At 38.8% G+C, this 21,028-nt stretch overlaps 1 protein-coding gene across 2 annotated transcripts in view; it reads right to left on the bottom strand.

Annotated features, from left to right (window-relative positions):
• The window catches only part of LOC117577839 (acetylcholine receptor subunit alpha-like), a 115,140-nt gene that overhangs the window by 60,889 nt on the left and 33,223 nt on the right, over positions 1-21,028 (bottom strand). For both annotated transcript variants that reach the window (XM_052008516.1, XM_034262780.2), the window contains one exon: positions 2,541-3,473. In XM_052008516.1, the coding sequence (XP_051864476.1) occupies positions 2,541-2,595 (55 nt within the window). In that variant the 5' untranslated portion in view covers positions 2,596-3,473. The remainder of the gene's footprint in view (positions 1-2,540; positions 3,474-21,028) is intronic.

Genomic DNA, 21,028 nt, shown 5'->3' on the forward strand with positions numbered 1-21,028 from the left:
TGCAGCAGACAAAACGTTTGCTTGCCACACAGCTGCGGCCTCATTTTGCGGATGCCGCTAAAACTGAAACTGAAACTGAAACCGAAAACTGCGACTGCGAATGCGAATGCGACTGAAGTCCAAGACTTCGAGTGCGAATGCGAATGCGATTCGTAACTATCTCTTTCTCCCTCTTTCAGCAGTCGAGCTGCCTTTGTCGTCCTTTGTCCTTCGAGTGTTGTCAGCTGTTTGCCGTTTGCCGTTAGCTGTTAGTGTCCACGTCCACTGTCCCAACTCGATTTCATTTGCACTTTCCATTTCGAATGCGTCCAGACAACATGTCTCCCAATCTGCTAATACCCTGCCGGTGGCTCCCTTTCCTTTCTTTACTTTTTTTAGAGGGCCATATGAAATTGCGGGACCCAAACGTGCCAAGCATTTAGAGAGCACCCAAGACTAAGGGACTAAGGGACGAATGCGTATGCGAATACAAATGCGATGGCGGGGCACAGAAATAAATGAATGATTAGCCCTTCCAAATGAGAAATCGAACTTAATAAAGAGTTTAAAGCGCATTAAACTATCTTATGTTGATTGGCCTTGTCTTGCCTTGCCATGTGCTTTGATTGCAAATCAATATAATGTCATCGTTTACATGCAATTTGCCATCAATTGTTATTCATGATTGTTTAATGGCAGCAGCAATAGCAATATGATAAGTTATCGCTGGTAATTAACTCACTTAACTGGCTTAATTCAACATAATCAAGAGGGTTTGCATAGAAATTAGATGCATAGTAAAAGGGCAATTTATATTGCGTATACGACGTGTAGTTAAGGCAGATAAAAAGCAAAAGGGTTTGACTGCATTAAATACATAATTACTTCATGTTAAAGTGTCACAGTAAATTTAAATGAATTCATTTAGCTAGTTAACTAAATTATTTTTGATTCAATAATAATGGATTATTCATTGAAATTTTAAGAGACAATTTAAAGTTGAAATACTAATAACGAATAATATGTTCGTATTTATTCTTTACTCTTTGAGTATTTTTCTAGCTGTGTTTAAAAAACCTAAAATTAAAGCATGCAGAAGCGAAATTATTTGCATATTTTATTAATTTGTTTGCATTTTGATGAAAATAGAAAATAATAATAGTCTCCTATTTATTCTTAGAAAATTTAAGAGCCTTTTTCTAGCTTGCCTCAGTACAATTTAAAGTTTAAGCACTATTAAGTAATTTGAAAGTGAACTCATTTATCTATTTCATTTAATTAATTGTATTTTGATAAAATATAATATAATAAAAGTTTCCTATTCTTTCATTGAATTATTAAATTATCTGTGCTCTCTTTAAATTAGTAATTAATATGAGCTTTACAATTATACTTTAAACAATTTTAAATAAACTTAAATTCACGTGTATTTCACGTGTAATTTATTTAATTTAATGCATTGAATAGCGTTCTCATAAAATAGAAATTATTAAGAATTTCATATTTATTCTTTCAAAAAATTGAAGAGACATTATTTAAGCTGTCTTTAGCAGAACACTAATTAAAATCTCCAGAAGTAATTTTTGAGCAAAGTAGAAATAAAAATAAATCTGAAATCTGAAATAAGAAAATAATAATTAATGCATTAATTAATTCAACTATTTTGATTAAGTAAATGCATTCTAGTTAATAAGAAATGCATACAGTTTTAGCATTTAATTCTTTAAAAGTTTAAAGAGACTTTCTTTAAGCTGTCTTTAGCAGAACACTAATTAAAGTCTGAAGTCTGCAGAAGTAATTTTAGAATAAAATGTCTATAAAATGTAATCTGTTTACATAAAAAAATAATAAGAGTTTTAGTATTTTTTTAGTTCTAATTTATGAATTTATTAATTGAACTATTTTACGTAAGTAAATGCATTCTAATGAAGAGGAAATTCATAGAATTTTAACATTTAATTGTTTGAAAAATCAAAGAGTCTTTTAAATAAAGGAAAGAAAGGGCATTTTGTAGTTGTTTGTTGGCTTCTTTTCTGTGTTGTTGGTTGCTGCCAGAATGGCTGAGCTCCCAAATTAAGCTGGTGCAATAAAAACGTGGTAAGCCCACGTCCTGCATCTCTGCTGCCCACTCCTAACTGACTTGACTAACCGACTGACCGACTGACTGACTAACTGACTGACTGACTGGCTGTCCTTCTGCTCTAGCATCTGGAGCTGCTAACTCGAAGCACTTAAGTGGGCTGAATGGACAGCCAAGATGAGCTTTGAGAGGGAGCGAGAAGAGGCATGGGGAGGGGGAGGGGCGGTGGAAGGAGGGCGTCTAAGAATGTCGAGCAATGTCAGGCGATTGTTTTGTGTTTCAAGTCCTTTGCGTGGCTTTGTTTGAGTAAGCACTTGAAGGGATGGGTCTTTGCATTAGATTGGGTCGAGGACATTGGCCCAAGAGTGTGGGCTAATAAATATGGTATGAGAGAGCAGCACGCATATACACTATATATATAGACAGAGAGAGAGAGAGAGCGAGAGAAAGATATGTGTATAAGGAGGGGGAGTGTACTTACTTGATATAAATGAAAGCACAAGAATCATATCTATGGTCACTTGAAACCACTTCATCTCATTTCCCTCTGCGCGCTTATCTCTAGCGTTGTGGGCGTGGCAGCGACGTTGTTGTAGCTGTTACAGTTGTACAGTGACTGCTAAATGTTAATTATCAATGTTGTGACAGTTCCAATTGTTGTTGCGGTTGCTGTTACTGTTGCTGTTGTTGCAGTTGCCTTTGGCGCAGGCGTTGCTGCTGTGCGTGGTTGCAAGAAGATTGTTGTTGTTGCTGTTGCTGTTACTGTTCTTCTCGTTGTTGTTATAACTATTAAAATTAGTTGCAGTTTTGTTATAGTTGTTGTTGTGCGTTATATGCATTTCAGTTGTTGTTGGATTTTGGGATTTGGCAGCATTTATTTACATTTTATTTCTTTTCGTTTAGAAATGTTTCCTTCGATAGTTGCAAGTAACACTCGATTCGATTTGATTCGATTCGATTCATTCGATTCGCAAACTTTTCATTCTTGTTGTCGATTTAATTAAATGAAATTTCTCTTGTTGTTCTTCTTGTTGTTGTTGTTCCTGTTGCATATTATGTGTTTGCTTTCGTTTTTGTTGCGAGTTGTTCTAGTTGTAGTATATTTTCTATATATAATCTATAACTTGCTATAGTTGGTATTAATATATCCTTTTTGTTATTCGTGTATATTATAATTGTATAAATACAAATATTTGTTTCTTGGCAGTATTCGATTAAAATTCTTTAAATGTTTTTTTCGCTATTTCGCTGGTGGCTGCTCTTCGCCTGCTGCTGCTGTTGTTGCTGATCCTGATGCTGTTGTTGTTGTTGCTTCTCGTTTTTCAGCTCCTGCATTTCCCTTTTTTGTGTGCTGCTCTTTAATGCTTCTCTAGGCTTCTTCTTGTTTCACTTTTGCGTTTGCCTGTGTTGTCGCCTGCAAGAAGTATATAAAAGACATTTGCCACATTTAATTAGTCTTCGCATTCGCTTGTTATACCCGTTACCCATAGAGTAGAAGGGTATTATAGCTGTGTGCATGCAGAAAATGTGTGTAACAGGCAGAAGGAGGCGTCTCCAACCCCATAAAGTATATATATGCTTGATTAGCGTCAAGAACCATAACGATACAACCATGTACGTCTATCCGTCTGTCTGTCTGTCCGTCCGTACGAACAACTAGATCTTAGAGACTATAATATATAGAGATCTGCTATATTTTGCACTCTATGGTATATTTTGAATGTAGTACTACTTTTATATTTTTTGGTTGGTATACTTTTAGTATTTTTGTGGTATATTAATTTGGTATATTTTGAATGTAGTGCTACTAATAACACACTATAATATATCCTTTGGTACACTTATAGTATTTTTACGGTATATTATTTTTGTATATTTTCAAATTAATACCGCACTGTTTTACTTTTACTCTCAATGGGTAGCGCGTATCTCACAGTGGAGCATACTCGACAGTAGCTTTCTTACTTGTTCCATATTACAAAATATTTCGCTGATTGTTGTCCGAAATTAAACAATAAGCACAATAAGAAAATTTCGCAAGAATTAACAAGATTTCGGCCACAAAAGGTCGGCTGTGGAGTGAAAGTTGCAAAGACTGATTAATACTCTGCTCTGCTTTGGAGAATACTTCCTTTACTCAACAGCTAAATACTCTTCATTCAAAGTCTGCTTTAATACCTGAAATTATCTGCGCTCTTTTACAACTGTGAGTTTTACTTATTCAAGTTGGTTGCTTAGTGTTAAGTGCTCTTAATATTAAATAGCCTTAAATGTGAGTAAGTTATAGTGTGTTGAGTCTGCTTGCTATGCTTATCTAACTTTGATATCTACTCATCTCTCTCTTAGTTTGTGAACTTTGCAGAGCATTGATTGGGTCGGCTATGCTCGAATGCATTATCCGCTTGCTTGTTATTATTATTATTTTTTTTTTTGTACTGTGCTGTTGGGGCGGGAAAAGTTTGCTTAAATCGCAAGTGAGCCGAGCTGAGCTGAGCTAAGTTGAGCTGAGTTGAGCTGCTTTTGGGCATCACTTGGCTTGGTTTTTGTTTTCGTCTAGTTCTTCTTATTTTCTTATGCAAATTCATTTTAATTATCATTTGCGTTTTGGGCATCTTTCCGACCAAATTGAATTGTAAGGGAAAAAGTGAGAAAGCGACATAAAGCTGCCTGCCCGAAGAAAGTGAAGGGGGATGGGGAGGGGGAGGGGCGGAACAAAACACAAAAAAAATAATAATAAAATAATAATAAAGATATTAAAATGAAAAATTGTTCGAGGCGCATAAACATTTTCTGAATTTCAATTTGTTTACGTGGCTCAAAGGCGCTTTGAGGTTTATGCAAAGTTTTCTTGCTTTTTTTCTTCCTTTGTTTTTTTGCACTCGGCTTGGAGTGGGTCGCATACTGGCGGCGTGCACTGTGTTCCGCTTAATTCAATTACGAATTTTTTGTGTTTTTGTGCTTGGCCCCAGAGTTGTCCTTGAATAACCTAGGCGAAGCGAGTTGAATGGCCACAGCAGCAACAGCAACAATAATCACTAGCGACCCGGGGGCCAGGTGAATACGAGAGAGAGTACTATTCAAATGTTAATTGAATGCCAGGCTGGGCAAATGAATGTGAATGTGAATGCCTAGCTGGGCGCATCGAACAGCTAATTGGGAATTAAGCACAAAGCGCAGGCTGCAAGAGCGAAAGCAGGCAGAGAGAGAGAGAGAGAGAAAGTGAGACAAAAGGTGAAACAAGTTTGTAGTCGTAAGTCTTGCTAGATGCTTTAACCGCTTGCGAATTACAAAACTTCAGTTAAGAACTTAAGCGCTGTAGCTTATGTGCAGCTTAAAAAACGTTTGTTGCAGCTTTTACGAGCAATATATAACAATTTAATTACGAGTTAAAGCTGCAACACCGAACACACAGCACAGAACTAGATTGGAATGTGCGACTGGGTTGGTGTGGCAGCCCAGTTAGTTAGTCAGTCGGTTGGCCAAATGAGCGTCGAGGGCGTGAAAAGCATTTCGGAAGTAATTTGGTAAAATGTCATGTGTGTGCTCTGGCTGGAAAATCGCGACCTACCTTCCTCGGCAGCTCTGCTCCTCGAGCTGTCAAATATTTAAAAGACACCCAACAGTGGACTACTACTTCTGTCGACTGTCGACTGTCGACCGTCGACTGCCTGCGGGCCAAGTCAGGTGCGGAAGGAGAGCAAAGCTTGAGAACGACGACACGTTTTTGATGCAACAAAAGATGCCAAGTGTCAATTTAAACAGCCGCACACTTGACGCTACCCAAAAACGCCCAGAACAAGTGCAGAGAGGAAAATAGAAACGAGAAAAAAGCGAGAGTGTATGGTGCCAGGGGCACCTTTAGGCATACCTTCTGTCTTCTATCCAGTTTTATTCCCATTCCCATTCCCAGTCACACATTCACATTCATGTGCTCGTGTTCATCCTCAATGCGCTGAGGCTGAGGCTCATGCTCATGCTCAACGTGCTTGCCTGGCACTTGAAGCAAAAAGCCAACGTTGACAGCGTTTAAGACGCTCGCTTGGGCATTGTCCTTGCCAGGCAAGCAGCCAAGCAGCCAAGAAGCCTGCTGGCTGGCTGGCTGGCTGACTGCCTGACTTGTCCTGGCATCGCCTGCCTGGCTTGGCTCTCGGTTCGGCTGACAGCGCAAGGCTTCGCTTGTCCTGTCCCAGTCCCAGTTCCTATATTCTGTGCTGTCTCTGTCTCTAGCCCTGTCCTCGCCTGTTGTCTTTTCATATTAAATGCATTGCAAGATGTGCAGAGTACAACAAAAAATAGAAAAAAAATAGAAAAAAAAAACACAAAATACATAGACAAGAGGAAAATTCGATTTTTCGTCAACGGCGGCTGACAACTTCCGTTAGCAGAGCAACAATGAAAGCTTTGCCTTGCCTTCACTTGTGCCTTGTGTTCTTCCTCGCTCTCTGCCACACATTTTGCCTCTAGCCATTGCCACTGCCAGTCATTCACCAGTCATGACAGTTCCCCAGCCTTCTTGGCCTCTCGCTCTCGCTCTTGCTCTCGCTCTCGCTCTCACTCTGCCGCTCTATGTGTCTCAATTCCCCAACCCTTAACCTTTAGCCCAGCACCCTCAGCCTCTGTTGCCCCCTCGTTTGACGTCGCCGCTCATTATGAGCGCTCATTAGGCGGCGCTCGCGGCATGTCAGTCAAAAAGGCACGACCCCAACAGCAACAATGTATGCGCCGCGCCTTCTCTTGGCTTGCCTCGCTGTTTCTTGTTATTATTGTTATTGTTGCCAGCTGTGGCACGCTGTCGGGCATATCAGCTTTGGCAAACAACTTGCCGCATGTTCTTCAACTGTCCAATTAAACAACTTTAACAGATTAACAGCTCTTTAATTTTACCCAATTTCAATACAAAGCATTAACAATGTAGATTACTGTTAACTAACAGCAGTCTGTTAATACCTAATTAAACTTTAACAGCTGCTTAACCCTACCCAAATTCAAAGTAACGCGTTAACAGTCTACTTTGCTGTTAACTAACATCGTTATGTTAATATACATACATATGTATAGTATGTGTGTGTGTGTAAGGTTATGACATTACTTATGCACACTTAATAGTGTTGGTTAGCGTCGTAAAGTGACGGTTTTACCGCTTCATAAACGCTGAAAGCACACTTCCAAAATGCTGTTAAATTTGATGTGCTTTCTGCAAACTTGCACAAATTGTGTATCTAACAAAATGAGGATTCATAAAAAAGGAAAACAACAAAAACTGCCCATCAGCAACAGTTAAATTGAAACTATCAAACCAAATCGTAGCTTGTTAATAAAACTCCTTATACCAACTGACCTGCTAAATACATTGTTTCTTTTACGAATCAAATACAACAATATGTACATATTTTAAATATTTCGAGCAAGGTTTGGACTTTAGACATGATAGAGTATTGTATCAAAATTTGCCGCGGATTAATAGAAATTTAATGGTTTTTTTCCATTTCAATTTCCTAAGCTTATTTGCACAAAATATGAATTTCTTGTTTAATCTAAACTAAAGCAACAAAAATACTTGTGCAGAATAAAAATTCTTTGAATTTTGTTATTATTTATGTAAACCATTGACATTCTTTCAATTTACTTATTTAGTTAATACTTATTCAGATATTTTTGAAAATTCTTTGACCCCATTAGCAGATAATATATATAATATGACAATTCACATTAATAGAGCAATTAAAATGTGAAGAGAATTGAGTTATTTGCAGAAATGTCTGTAAACTTTTGCAAATGAAAAACGAAAACCTCATTAAATAAAAGAAAAGTTGAATAGAATTCTGTGAACTCGCTTTAATTCGCAGCAGAGTATATATTTTGTATTTTCAGAAAAGTTTAATTGGAGTGCTAGCTAAACTCATTTAAGATAATTACATTTTGAGAATATGTAAAATATTAATTTATTAAAAATGCACGAGGAAAGTGTATTTCCAACAGAGTTCTTCTTATGCTCTTTGTTTGCTAAATGGCAGACGCTTGTTGGCACAGCACAGTTGATTTGAGTTGAGTTCGGTTTGGTTTGGTTTGGTTTAGTTTAGTTTATTTCAGTTCAGTTCATAGTTTAGTTTGGCCAGAGAAAGATAGAGATAGAGAGAGAAAGAGAGAGAAGTGTATATGAGTTATGTGTGCTGCGAGGCAACTTCTCGTTCTCAGTCAGAGGAGCATCTCAGAGAATCTCATTCGCATGCTCGGCAGCTGCTGTTGACTTTGTTGCTGCTGCTGCTGTTGCTGATTTTGCTATTATTACATGCATATTTCGTGTAATGAGTGCGATTAGCATTCCCAATGAAGTGGGGTTAACAATGTGCTCTGCATTTCTAGTTTGCCGAGAGTCCCAAGCTGAGACCTCAAGTGGCTGTCGTTGCTGCTGTTGTTGCTGTTGCTGCTGTGTCATCAACATAATCATCGACATCAACATTTCAAATTGAGCAACATTATTAGCTTTTTGGCGGGCTAAAGAGAGACAGAGAAAGATAGAGAGCGAGAGAGAGTGGAAGAGGGAGGACGCCTGATCAATTGCCGCGCTTATTTATGAATTGCGACTAGTTCGATATTTTTCCCTCTCACTATCATTCTCTCTCTGTCTGTCTCGCAGCGCTATTATTTCGCCTGACTGCGTGCTGTGTTGCAGGTTTGTTGGTGCCAAAGCCATGGCCACGCCCACGCCCACATCCTCCTCACCCACACTCACACATACACTCAGAGTGCGCTGTCCTTGCCGCTTTGCTGCCTGCCGCTTGCCACTTGCCGCGTTTTTAATGTGTTGCCTACTTTTTTTTTCGCTTGCTGTCGCATTTTTTTGCAGCGTTATCCTTTCGCTTTTTCTTCATTTTTTGCGCTGCTCTGCTCTGCTCTGCTTTACGCTCGTTTTGGTTTCGTTTTTGGTTGGCATTTTGGCCCATTGTCTACTTATTTTGCAGCCAGCCTGCTCGATTGCATGGCCTGCCTTTGAGTCCGTGTCCGTGTCCGTGTCTGTGTCCGTGTCCTCGCCTTCCTTCGACTTTTGCAATCGTGTGCGTCCTCGTCCATGTCCTCGGCCTCACCTTCACCTCCTGTCTCCTGTCTTCGTCTCTGTCTCCGTCTCTGTCTCCGTCTTTGGCTGTGTCATTTATGCGTATGCCCCTTGCGTGCCACGTTGTCCTTGTCAGCACAACACAGCACAGCAGAGCAGAGGAGAGAACACAGTAGTCTTCTGCATTTTTGTGGCCTGCAATCCACACACACACACTTGCACACACAATTTTCGTCTATGTCTGGCAAGGCGACAGCAAGAGCTAGCATACAAACATGCAGGTGACACACACGACCCCATTACTCCATCTCCATCTCCATCTCCATTTTCATCTCCATCAGTGACTTCGTCTCCATTTCCAGTCGCAGTCTCAGTCTCAGTTATAGTCTCAGCCTGTCTGACTTTGCCATCGCCTTGGCAGTTGATTTCTGTCACAGCTGCTGCTGCTGTGATTTGTGTGCGCTGTCTTGTGTTTATTTTTGCTTCCAGTTCTTTTTTTTTCGTTTTTTTTTTTGCCTACTATTGCTTAAAAATTTATTGCTCATACGCACGGTGTGTCAGCCTCAGCTTCAGTTTGTGTTTCTAGTCGGAGCATCATCGCAGTAATGTCTGTGTGTTTATATGTTGATGCTAAGCCGTTAGGTCGTCGCCATAATACAGTCATATATCATGTGCACTGGCATAGAACTGCCAAAAGCAAAAAATGAAAAGAAACCGAAACTGAAACCGAAACTGAAAACTGAAAACTGAGACTGAAATGTAACTCTCAAGCTTGAAGCTCTGAGAGCGCCAGCCAAGTGAAGCTGAAAGTTTTTCTTTTTTTTTTGACCTCGAAAAATACTGCGTACGGTCACACTGCACACACACACACACACTAGCACACACATGCAGTTTAGTTGTATATATCACACGCAGATAAGGCAGCAGGCAAATTCAACGCATATTGAAATTGATGGCCTGAGAGACTTTCCTGAGCGCATCCTTCGCATAACTTTGCTGCCTTTAAGCTTCTCGCCTCGCTTCGTGCTGCATTTTATGGGCTGCTGTTGCAAGTGCACTTCCTTCCTTCCCGACTCCCGACTCTAGACTTCAAAACGCTGCCTGAAATGCGATTCTCGTTCTACCTCTCTGGAGTCTATTTTAGTCGCCTCATTGCATTAATGCTTTCAGTCTGCTCGATCGTTACTGATTTTCGGCATCTTGATTTATCTAGATTTGAATTTGCATCTTTCCCCTCTTTAATTTGTATAATTTTCGCATTGATTTTATGCGATTTCGATCATTTTTCCTATTTTTTTAGTTTAATTTTCAGCCATTTTCTTCGGCCTTTTTCTTCGCACTTTTTCTTTGCATTTTCTTTCTACGTTTTCCATATATTTAATGTAGCATTTTCGCCCTTCTTTAATTTTGTCTAATTTTCCGATACTTTTAATTGTATTTTTTGGTTGAATTTTCTGTAACTTTCTTTGTTTTTACTTCTCGAGCTTCAACTATCTACTTAGTTTTTTGGTACAAACAATTATAACCACAGGTAAAAACTGTAGAATGTTATTTAAGAAAGACTTTTGTATTGAAAAAAAAGCGGGTCTTAGTTTACTTTGGCTGACAATCTGGTCAATTTTGAATGTAGTACTACATCAATATACCAAATATAACCTTTGGTATATTTTAGTATTTTTGCGGTGTATTAATTTGGTATATTTCGCTATTTAATTTTATTTAATGTTCTTTAATCTTCATCGATTTTGCTTTTTGGCTTCAGTATATTTTAGTATTTTTGCGGTATATTAATGCGGTATATTTGGTTTATTAATGCACTTAAATATTCATCGATTTTGCTCTTTGACTTTAAAGTAGTGTATTTAATTTAGTTATTTTTTCTAATTATTCGTATAATTTTTTGCTGTTTTTTCTTTTATTTATTAAGCCTAAGTTTCCCTCTTTAATTTTGTTTAATCTTCTGCAATGTATTGCAGTCCTTCTCTGCTGTTTTGGCTGCTCTTCAATTTGCCCACTAAGTCGCTGTTGGCTTTGGCTTAGTTATTTAACTGCCTGCTCCACTTCTTGCCACTTCAATCGGATCTATTATGATTATGAATACCTGACTCCATGACAACCTTGCTTCCTGATTTCCCTGTCCGATTCCCTGTCCCTCATTTCCTGCATTTCAATAATCACTACTAAACTTCCTCTTGTCTCCAGTTGGCTTCCTTTCTGCCCCTCCTTCGCTGTCTTGCTTTCTGTCTCTTTCTCTATCTTCCTCTATGTCTCTCTCCCTCTCTCTATAGCTGCCTTTCTATCTTTCTCTCTGTCTCTCTCATTATATCTGTCTCTCTATTTTTCAGCTCCCGCTTTAGTTTCTCATCTCGCTTTGCTGTTGTTATTTACAAATATTTCGTTTAATGCGCTCGCTTTATTTCATAACTCTCAATGATGAGCAGTTTTCATTTCACTTGCTACCTGCCCCTCCCCACTCCCTCTCCCACGGTCACCCTCTTCCTCCTCTCAGGGCTGCAGTTACGTCAGCTTAACTTGTAGTTTTGGTCGTTTCCGCCTGGACAGCGCTCGTCCGCGCGTAACTTGTTAACGTTGTTAGGACGCCGCTCTTCATCATCTCTGCCGCATCCTGTTCGCCCCCTCGTTGCCCCCTCTTTGGCCACAGCACTCTTTTCTCATATTGACAGAGCCCCTAAAAGTGGACACTTGGCTGTCCTGGTCCGTCATTTTGTTTGCTTCATAAACAAAATGAGGCACTTGACCAATGCTTGTCATAATGTTGGCAATGTTGCAGCACCAACAGCAGCAGCTGCTGCACTCGAGAAGCGACGTCGACGCCGTTTGCTTTGTCATTTGAGCAACGGCTGCTGCTGCTGCTGCTGCTGCTGCCAGGTGAAGTGGATGTTGCTCTAATTAAATTGCGGCTCGCTTCATTATGCCATTGCCCAGGCACTTGAATTTTACCCCCCCTTCCCTCCTTAAAAACCACGCCTCGAAACTTCAACTCTACCCGAATCGCTCGTCACCATCTCCCTTCGCTTCGCACTCTGCATGTTGACTGCAAACGTAAATAAATCAAGTTAAATAATTGCCGCTTGCATTGTCATCTCGTGCCGGGTTATAAAACTTGTACAACATGCGCTGCGACTGCCCAGCACAATGGCCACGCCTCCACCACTCGCACACTCACACGCACACATGTAGTTAACGCCCACACACACACACACATACACTCGCACACACACTCGCTCATAGTCATAGTCACAATGGCACGCGTCCATTCGATGCGATGCTCTGTTGCTCTCTCTCTCCGCACCGGAAGCTAAACAGAAAAAAAACTTTTTGTTTTACATTAACTTGCCCCTCTCCCTCATGTCTCGCCCCCCTCTCTCTCTAGTGCCCTGCCTGGCCACGCCTCCTGGCCCACGCCAGTTGGCAAAACAAACTACATACCTTGAAAAACAAAAATTGCTCTGCACATTTTCAACATAATTAAAACATTTTGCTGAGCACACACACACACACATATACACACACTTACACTCACACATGCAATGGGGGTCACTTCCTGTTGGCGCGCAACTTCCGGCCATGGGCGATGTTTGATGTTTGGCGCCAGTTGACTAAGTTAAGCTAAGCCCAAAAACAACCCGAAAGAGTTAAAAGGCGTGTATTTTGAATATAGCTATTTAGCGCCCGCAGTTAACTGTGTCACAAATAATTGAGGGCCTCAATTGCGTTGCGAGTCACAATTGTTATGCATGAATGTGATTCTTAAATCGTGCACAACTCCCACACGCCGCTGGCCGTTAGATGGCGCCACAAATGCAATTTTTTTCACCTCGTTGAAATGAAAGCAAATTTGGCGAATTAAGTAAGCCATAATTGAATGACGTTTCATAAGCAGTCTGGGGAACAGATGGGCGTGGCCGGTGCGTGTGTGTGTGTGGGTTTGTGCTTGTAATCAATTATGCTTTTTATGTCAAAATGCGATGAGAGTTGGCCCAAGACTGATTCAGCAAATAATAATCACACTGCGAACACACAACAGCAAAAATCAACTTGTCGTATTTTCCTTCAAATTTAGCATTTTCAATTTAATTTAATTTGATTTTAAGTAACTTTTATTGCGTGCTCATTTGCATATTTCGCCATCAATTTTGTGCACTATTTGGCGTGACCAAATGATGATGATTATCATCTTCGTTATCTTCGTCATCATCGTCATCATCAGCTGTCGCATTTTTTTATCCTCTTATTAATTTCTCAACGCGTTCATCTTCATCTTTATGGCTTCTAAGCTTTCGCCTTTGTCCGATCCCTTCTCGCCTTTCCCTTTCCCTGTGTATATGTATGTGTGTGTGTGTGTGTGTGTTGAACCTTTCAACCTTTCATCACTTAAAATTTGAGCAAACATTTTGGTGAGTCCTGGCCTCCTGGCGTGCTGGCGTCCTTGTCTGACGTGGCATGAAAATCTCATTTAGCCCGTTAGACAAACGCCCTGTCATGTGACATGCCCAACGGCCCCGACATCGCCTTGCCCTCAACTATTAGCCCCGTTAACAAAATTAGCACAAACACACACACACACACACACACACATACAGACTGAGAGACTGAGACTGAGACTGACTGTGAGGCTGACAGGACTTGTGCACTTTTTATTTTTCATTTTTGGAGAATCGTTTCAGAATTTACTCCTTCGGCAGACGAGGCACATCAGGACTTAAAAGCAGCTTCCCGCTGACATTGCCTGTCAATTGTGGTTGAGGTACGCCAGCCAGCCCAAGCCAAGCACACACACACAGTCACAGTGGGTCCACAGCTATGTCTCACTAAACGAAATTGGATGAACGATCGAAAAGTTGTGCTCAAAAATTAAGTTTCCACTAAAAAAAAATCTGTATCGATTGTCATGCTTGGCGCTGCTAATTTCGTATTGATTTGTAATCATTATTGCACCACTGTGCACACTGTGCTGGCCATGCCTACTACTATATAGGTTGTCAAGCAAACAGTGCAAAAGCTGAAAGAAAAACGAACTTTAAAGCTGTCGACGAATACAAAGACGCAAACGTCGACGAAGGCGGGAGACGGAGACGGGAAACGGAGGAGGCGAGGCAGCTTCTAGTATGACAAGGACGACGTGGCCAACGACTAGAAAAAAAGTTGACGCTCAAATGTTTTTGTCATTAAGATTTTGCCACGTTGCTCTGCCTGCAGCATGCCGCATGCCGCATGCCTCGTCTTCGCCTTCGCTGGCATTTCCACTCGACTGGGAGCCCGCTCTGTCATTCTACGCTTTGTGCTAACGGATTTGTCAAAGGCATTAAGACGAAATCTCGCGCAAACTGGGCATCAATCATGGGAACACACACACAGCTACACACACACACATACGAAGCGAGAAGAAGCAGAGAAGTACAAGGACAGAGCCAAAGAGAGAGCGAGAGCGAAAGCGAGAGCCAGCCAGCATGCTATACAATGGCTGGTATCGCAAAGGACTCGCCGCCAAAGTATCCATCTTCGAGGCAAGGCAATTTTTTCTATTCTCCCACGCTCTTTCTCTTTCTTTCTCCATCTTTTCCTTTCTTTGCTAGGCACCGTTAGTTGCGAGTGTTTCTGCCACATGCTTAAATCCAAGGTGAACACAAAAACTTAGCTTTTAAGCAATCCAACGGATTTGCCCGAAAACAATCAACTTTTGTCTAAGCTCTTAAAGAAATATTAAACTTACATCACGCACACACACACACACACAAATATTACGTATACGTCTTTAATGCAGAACATCTCAGTTGAGACAGTCAAATGAATCGTTGAAATCATTGTCAAATTATTCAATATTAATGTCTCTCTCAAAGTCCAACAAATGTTTGCACCACATTAACTCGCTGCCAGGTACGATGATGAATGAGCTGGACTTAGTCATTTAATTCTGATTAACCGAGACGCTGAGCAAACTTTCGCACAGTGGTATTCAAATATTGGACAACATTCGCAAATATTTGCAAAATTGAAGGCATTTTAATTGAGGTTAATTAAGCCTCGAGCTACAGCAGCAATTAATAAAGTGTGTTGGCATTTAAGTGATTTGGATGAATTGTATTGTAAGTAATTCATTGCGGAAGAAAACTTCATTTAAAGTATAAAACTAATATATATCATATATAACAACTTATTAAATTAAATAGTGTGATAAAAATTTAGTTTAATGTATAAAATATACGTGCTTGAATAACTAAATTATTGATTAAATTTAATAATATGAGAAAAGTTTAATTTAAGGTGAAACAAAAATAATTAGTTAAATCAAATAGTATAAAAGGTTAGTTTAATATATACAATATATGCACTTGAATATACAATTATTTATTAAATTTAATAATATGATGATAGTTTATTTAAATGTGTAAACGTGTAAACTTTAAAGCTAATATTTATGAATTATTTATTAAAATAAATCATTTGAAGCGAATATAAATAATGAGCTTGAATAACCAATATTTATTAATAATTTATGAAATAAAATAAAATATTGAAAGTTCAAATTAATGTATAAAAAGTATATTCTTGATTATATAATATTTTTCATTATTCATAAAATTAAATAAAATAACAGAAGTTTAATTTAATATAAAAATACCCATTTTGAATATAAGCAAAATGAAAGTAATTCTTATAAGTATATATATAATAAGAATCATAATAAAAAGCATATGCTAATGTTGATTAAATAAAATAGGATAAATAAAGCATTTAATGTAGAAATTATTCCCTCGCTTTAAAATCCATTTCAAGTAATGTTCAAATAAGAACTTCATATTTTTAGACACGAATTAATCATGCAACTAATTCGCAGCAATAAACTTTCACCGCTAGGAATTTGACATTTCGCTACACAGTTTGTTGTGCTTTATTAAATTATTATGATTTGCCCTTTGCTCTTTTGCCTAAAGTTGTCACACACACACACACACACACACACACAAACAGTCATAATGTGATTATGAAATTGCAAAAGGTAAAATTATATTGCTGTCGATTGTGGATGGTGGATTTAATCTTTTGTGCAGATTGCGGGGCTAAATCGCAATTGAATAGTCAAATCATTTTGATACTTTGAAACAACTAAACTCCTAAAGCGATTATCATGATGCAACATAATTGACAAGTTCAAAGTGCCGCTTTGTGTGTGTGTGTGTGTTGGACTGAGGTCAATCAGATTGAGAGCTTTATTTTTGATTGACACGCTACTTGACACAGTTATCAACGTTTCGGTTTTACTTTGCTTTGCTGCTGTTTGGCAATTGTTGCCTGCCTTTGATTTTGCTGTTGCTGCTGCTTGTGTGTTGATGGCAATATTATGGCTGCGGTTTTGTTGTGCGGTCACTGCGGTCGCCTCTGGGTCGGATTTTGCAGATTTGCAGCGCTTAAATGGAAATTTTCAATTCACTTTGACACTTTATGACAAACTTTGGTTTTAGCAATAATAAAAACAAAAACACACACACACACACAACACAACACAACACAAACTGAACACAGAATAAAAATATCTATATATAGTGTATATATAGAGAAAAAAAACAAACACCTATGAACTGACAGTGGCTTTATTGGCTAGCGCATCGATGTGAGCTTTATGGCAGCTTTAATACCACCACGCCTGTCAGACGCATTGCCTTTCAGCCTTCCAGCCTGCCTCCTTTTATCCTGTCATCCTCTGACTGCCTTCGTGCCCAGTCACCACAGTCTCAAACCTCCTCTTCCTCCTACCGTTCAGTTTCTCTGCTGTACCTTTGGCCAAACTGCTGCCCATTTCAGTAGCCCAATTTCGCAAATGCTGTCAGCACTTTTTGGCTAGCATGTTTTTCTCTGTATAAACATCTACACAATTCTACTTATACAGCATACACGGCAAGAAATTCAAGTGCTAAAACATGTTATACGTGTGATTAATAAGTTTAAGAATACATATTTGTTATATTATTGTTAGACTCAGCCAAAGAGAAAATATAACAAATAAAAGTATAACAAGTAAAATATCTGCATATTTTTTATGTTACATTTTTTAAGCGAGCCTTAAGTCAAAACATATCTTACGTATGAGTAATGAACTGAAACTCAAATCGAAAAATCTGACATTTTTAAAATTTGTATAGGATTACGGAAGTTATATTTGCTTGCTTGAATCTTAAGTTGAAATATTTTTCACAGGCTGGCAAAATATTTCAAATAATTAAAGACATCTCAACTTGTATTTCATTTATGCAGCTCACAATAAATGCCTACGAAAATTGGGAACTTAGGACAACCACAATGAGAAGATTTTATAAATAAAAGCAAAATTAATAAAAAAGAGTGTGTTTACAATTTCTATAGGCTCCGCAAGTAATATCTGCATATACATAATATGAGTAAAAGAAAATCTTAAAATAAAATCATGGTAAAATGTTGAACAAGATTTGATCACTTAAACAACAGAACAAACTTGATTTGCGTCAAAACATTACAAGTGATATCGAAAACAAAATTATAGCTATATCCCTTATAATCTCTGAGGTCATGGTGTTTATGCAGACAGACGGACAGACAGACAGACGGATATGGCAATATCATTTCAGCGTTTGCCGCTGATCAAGCTATTTTCTTACTTACTCTACACAGCTTAACATATATTGATTTCGATGAATTTACAACTTGTGTTGCTTCAACTTGGCTATACAACTAATTATTAGAGCATTAATCGTGTCTATATAATGAACTCAAATTGATGTATCTACGCAGCTATTTATTGCCATATATTATCCTTGAATTTATTACCAAATATTTTCTCAAAAAATTCCTTACTCTCAGCAGACACTGTTTAAAATGCTTTTAGCACTCGTGTGCGTATAATTTACGCAGTTTAATTTTGATTCATGATTTTTCGCCGAGTGCATTTGCCATTTGTACTATATGTGAAAATACATACATATATATATTTTTCGGGTTTTGTCAGCTGCCAGCAGCACTTAAAGCCCAACAAAAAGCAGAGCCGAGCAGAACAGAAGAGAACAGAACAGAACAGAGCAGCGCATTGCCTAGGCTAGCAAAAGGTGTTAAGCTGCCAGAAAACTGAACTGAACTGAACTGAACTGGCCTGGAGTCGCAGCTTGGCGCTGACTGTGCTAGCCCATTGGCTCGCAAAAATCTGTATCGTCGTCGTTGGTTCGCTCTACTGTTTGTCGTTGTGTCAGGTTGCTGCTGCCTGCTGCCTGCTGCCTGATGCTGCCATCCTCTGACTGCCTCCTCATTTGTGTGCCACCCGGTGCTGGCCTCATCATTTTGCGAATAAAGTCACGTTTTGCTTATTTAACATTTCGTTGATTTCGCGAGCGAAAAACTGCCCGACAGCAAGTGATGCTCTGCCTACAATCGTTCTCCTCTCTCCTCTCTCCTCCCCACTCACCACTTCCCTTCCCATCCCTTGGTCCAATGTCGGTGCACATTTAAAGCCATATGGCTCTTTGATAAATCTGTTTTGATGATTGCTCACACCTATTTGCACAGTTATTCATTTACTGTGTGTGTGGGTGTGCAGTCATTTTGCATTTTGACATGAATAAACTGAACCATGAATAGACTCTAAAATGCTTATGAATACTTTGCACACACTCATTTATTCATCGCAGAATGCTCGTGAATACTTCTGGGCATTACAGAACTAAACTAAACTAAATTTCGCTTTCTTTGGCATTTAAATATTCATGAAGAGCACAAAAGCATTCATTGATTTAACGCTTGTTACACCAATATTAATAACAAGAAAGAAATCTATAGTCGCGGATGCTCGACTTTGATATACTGGGTACCCATTTTCAAGAAAAGCAAAACAGGGCTGTATTGCTTTTAAAATATATTAAATTAATATACTGCGAAAAAAATATACTAAACTACTGTACGTTTAATGTATCTATATACTATTGTATAAAAAAATATATATGTATATAGAATACAAAATATGGCAGATTGGCAATCAAAGCAACTACATATGTCTCGAAACTAAACAAATATTAAAATATACCAAATGTTATTTTCGGTATATCGATATACTATTACATATAAAATATACTATAGACTACTAAATATGCCTGATTGTCAACCAAAGAAACTAAGGCAACAAAAAACTATATTTGGTATATCGATATACTGCTTGAAAATATTGAAAATATACCTTTGAGTAAACTATATGCCAGATTGCCAACGAAAGCAACTAAGACTCGATACTAAAAGAATACTGAAATATAAATGTTATATTTGGTATATTGGAATTAAAAATGTACTATAGATAGATAGTCAGCCCATGCTATATACTCAATATACTAATTCATTCAAAATATACTATTAAGTCAAAAATTGTCAAATACATTATATATAGATGACACATTTCCTGCAGGCACAAACCTATAATACCCTTCTTCCTTATGAGCAGCGGGTATAATGATAATAATATTCGTGCTATTCATCGCTCACAACTCACTTTGATTGCTCGGCCTCAATGCCTCAATTATTCACGAATGTCGTTGGCACTCATGAATTCACTCACTTAATGGCATTTTACAATTACAGTTGATTCCATGGACTGGCTTTTTGCAACATTTATGCCAACCGATTCACACTCACACATTCACACCTATTGTGTGTGCTCGCAAAACTTTGTTTAAATACATTTGCCTACATGACTTGCGGCGCCATTGCAAAAGTTTTTGGCCAAGTTTACTTAAGGTGGCCAGCAGCAGCAGCAGCAGCAGCCGGCTAAAGCGGATTTTCCACAGAGAAAAGTTGGGCTGGGGCGCAAGAAAACAATGAACTGCTCTTCCTCTGGTGCCTCGCATGTGAATGTGAATGTGAATGCGAATGCGAATGTGGGGCAAGAGTGTTATGAAGAGGCAATCGAGCGGCAGCTTTGGGTGCGTTGCGAGAGAGATGCGTTTGCCTTTTTTTATTTTTATTTTTCTTTCTCATTTCACTGTTTTAATTTTCGTTAGATTTCATTTCATTTCATTTTTTTTTTTGTGTTGTTTTGCTTCTATTTTTTTCTTTTATTTCATTTTTTTTTTTTTTTTTGGTGGGGCGTGGGGAAATACATAATAACAATGGGGAGGCGCAACAACAATGGAGCACAACAAATATTATGGCCAGGACAATCAAAAGTGGCAACCACAAGACCAAAACAAAACACAAAACAAAGCACAAGCCAAAACAAAGCCCAACAAAACGGCCGACTGGCCATTGGCCAGCGGCAAAACACAGACCAGCAAAAATGATGAGGAAAGCGAAGAATACATGCAACAGAGTTTCGGGGGCAGAGAGGCAGCAGAGCACAAGGACGTGGCAGAAGCTGGTCTGGCTGGTTGCTTGGCTCGTCTGGCCGGTAATTTGGCAATTTTTGTGTTGGCTTGAACACACACATACACACATACACACACACACTTAGCCTCACACATACAATAAATAACTCAATTGCAAGCTATTTGCTTGAAAAGTTTTACCCAACTGACTGACTTTTACAGCCTATTGCCATCTTGCTGCCCCTCTGCCCGCACGTTTGGAACATGATGAGGACTCGTCCTGTTGCCGCTGGGCAGAAAGACGTTTCGTTTGGGCATGCAAAATAGTTGAAAAATTTAAATAATGTCGACAACGTTGTGGGGCAAATAATTCATTAAAAGAATATCAAGTGTTAAAATTCACACAATTTATAAAATACAAAAGGAAACGATGCCGATGGCATTTTTGCTCTATCCCCCCTCCTTCCATATTGCTGAAGGTGTATGTGTGTGTGTGTGTAAATATGTATGTGTGACTCTAGTGTTTATATACGAGCGAGAGAGGGAGACGATGAGGGAGAGCGAGAGCGAGAGAAAGAAAGA

This window comes from Drosophila albomicans, chromosome X (genome assembly GCF_009650485.2).
Source record: "Drosophila albomicans strain 15112-1751.03 chromosome X, ASM965048v2, whole genome shotgun sequence".
NCBI classification, from domain to species: Eukaryota; Metazoa; Arthropoda; class Insecta; order Diptera; family Drosophilidae; genus Drosophila; species Drosophila albomicans.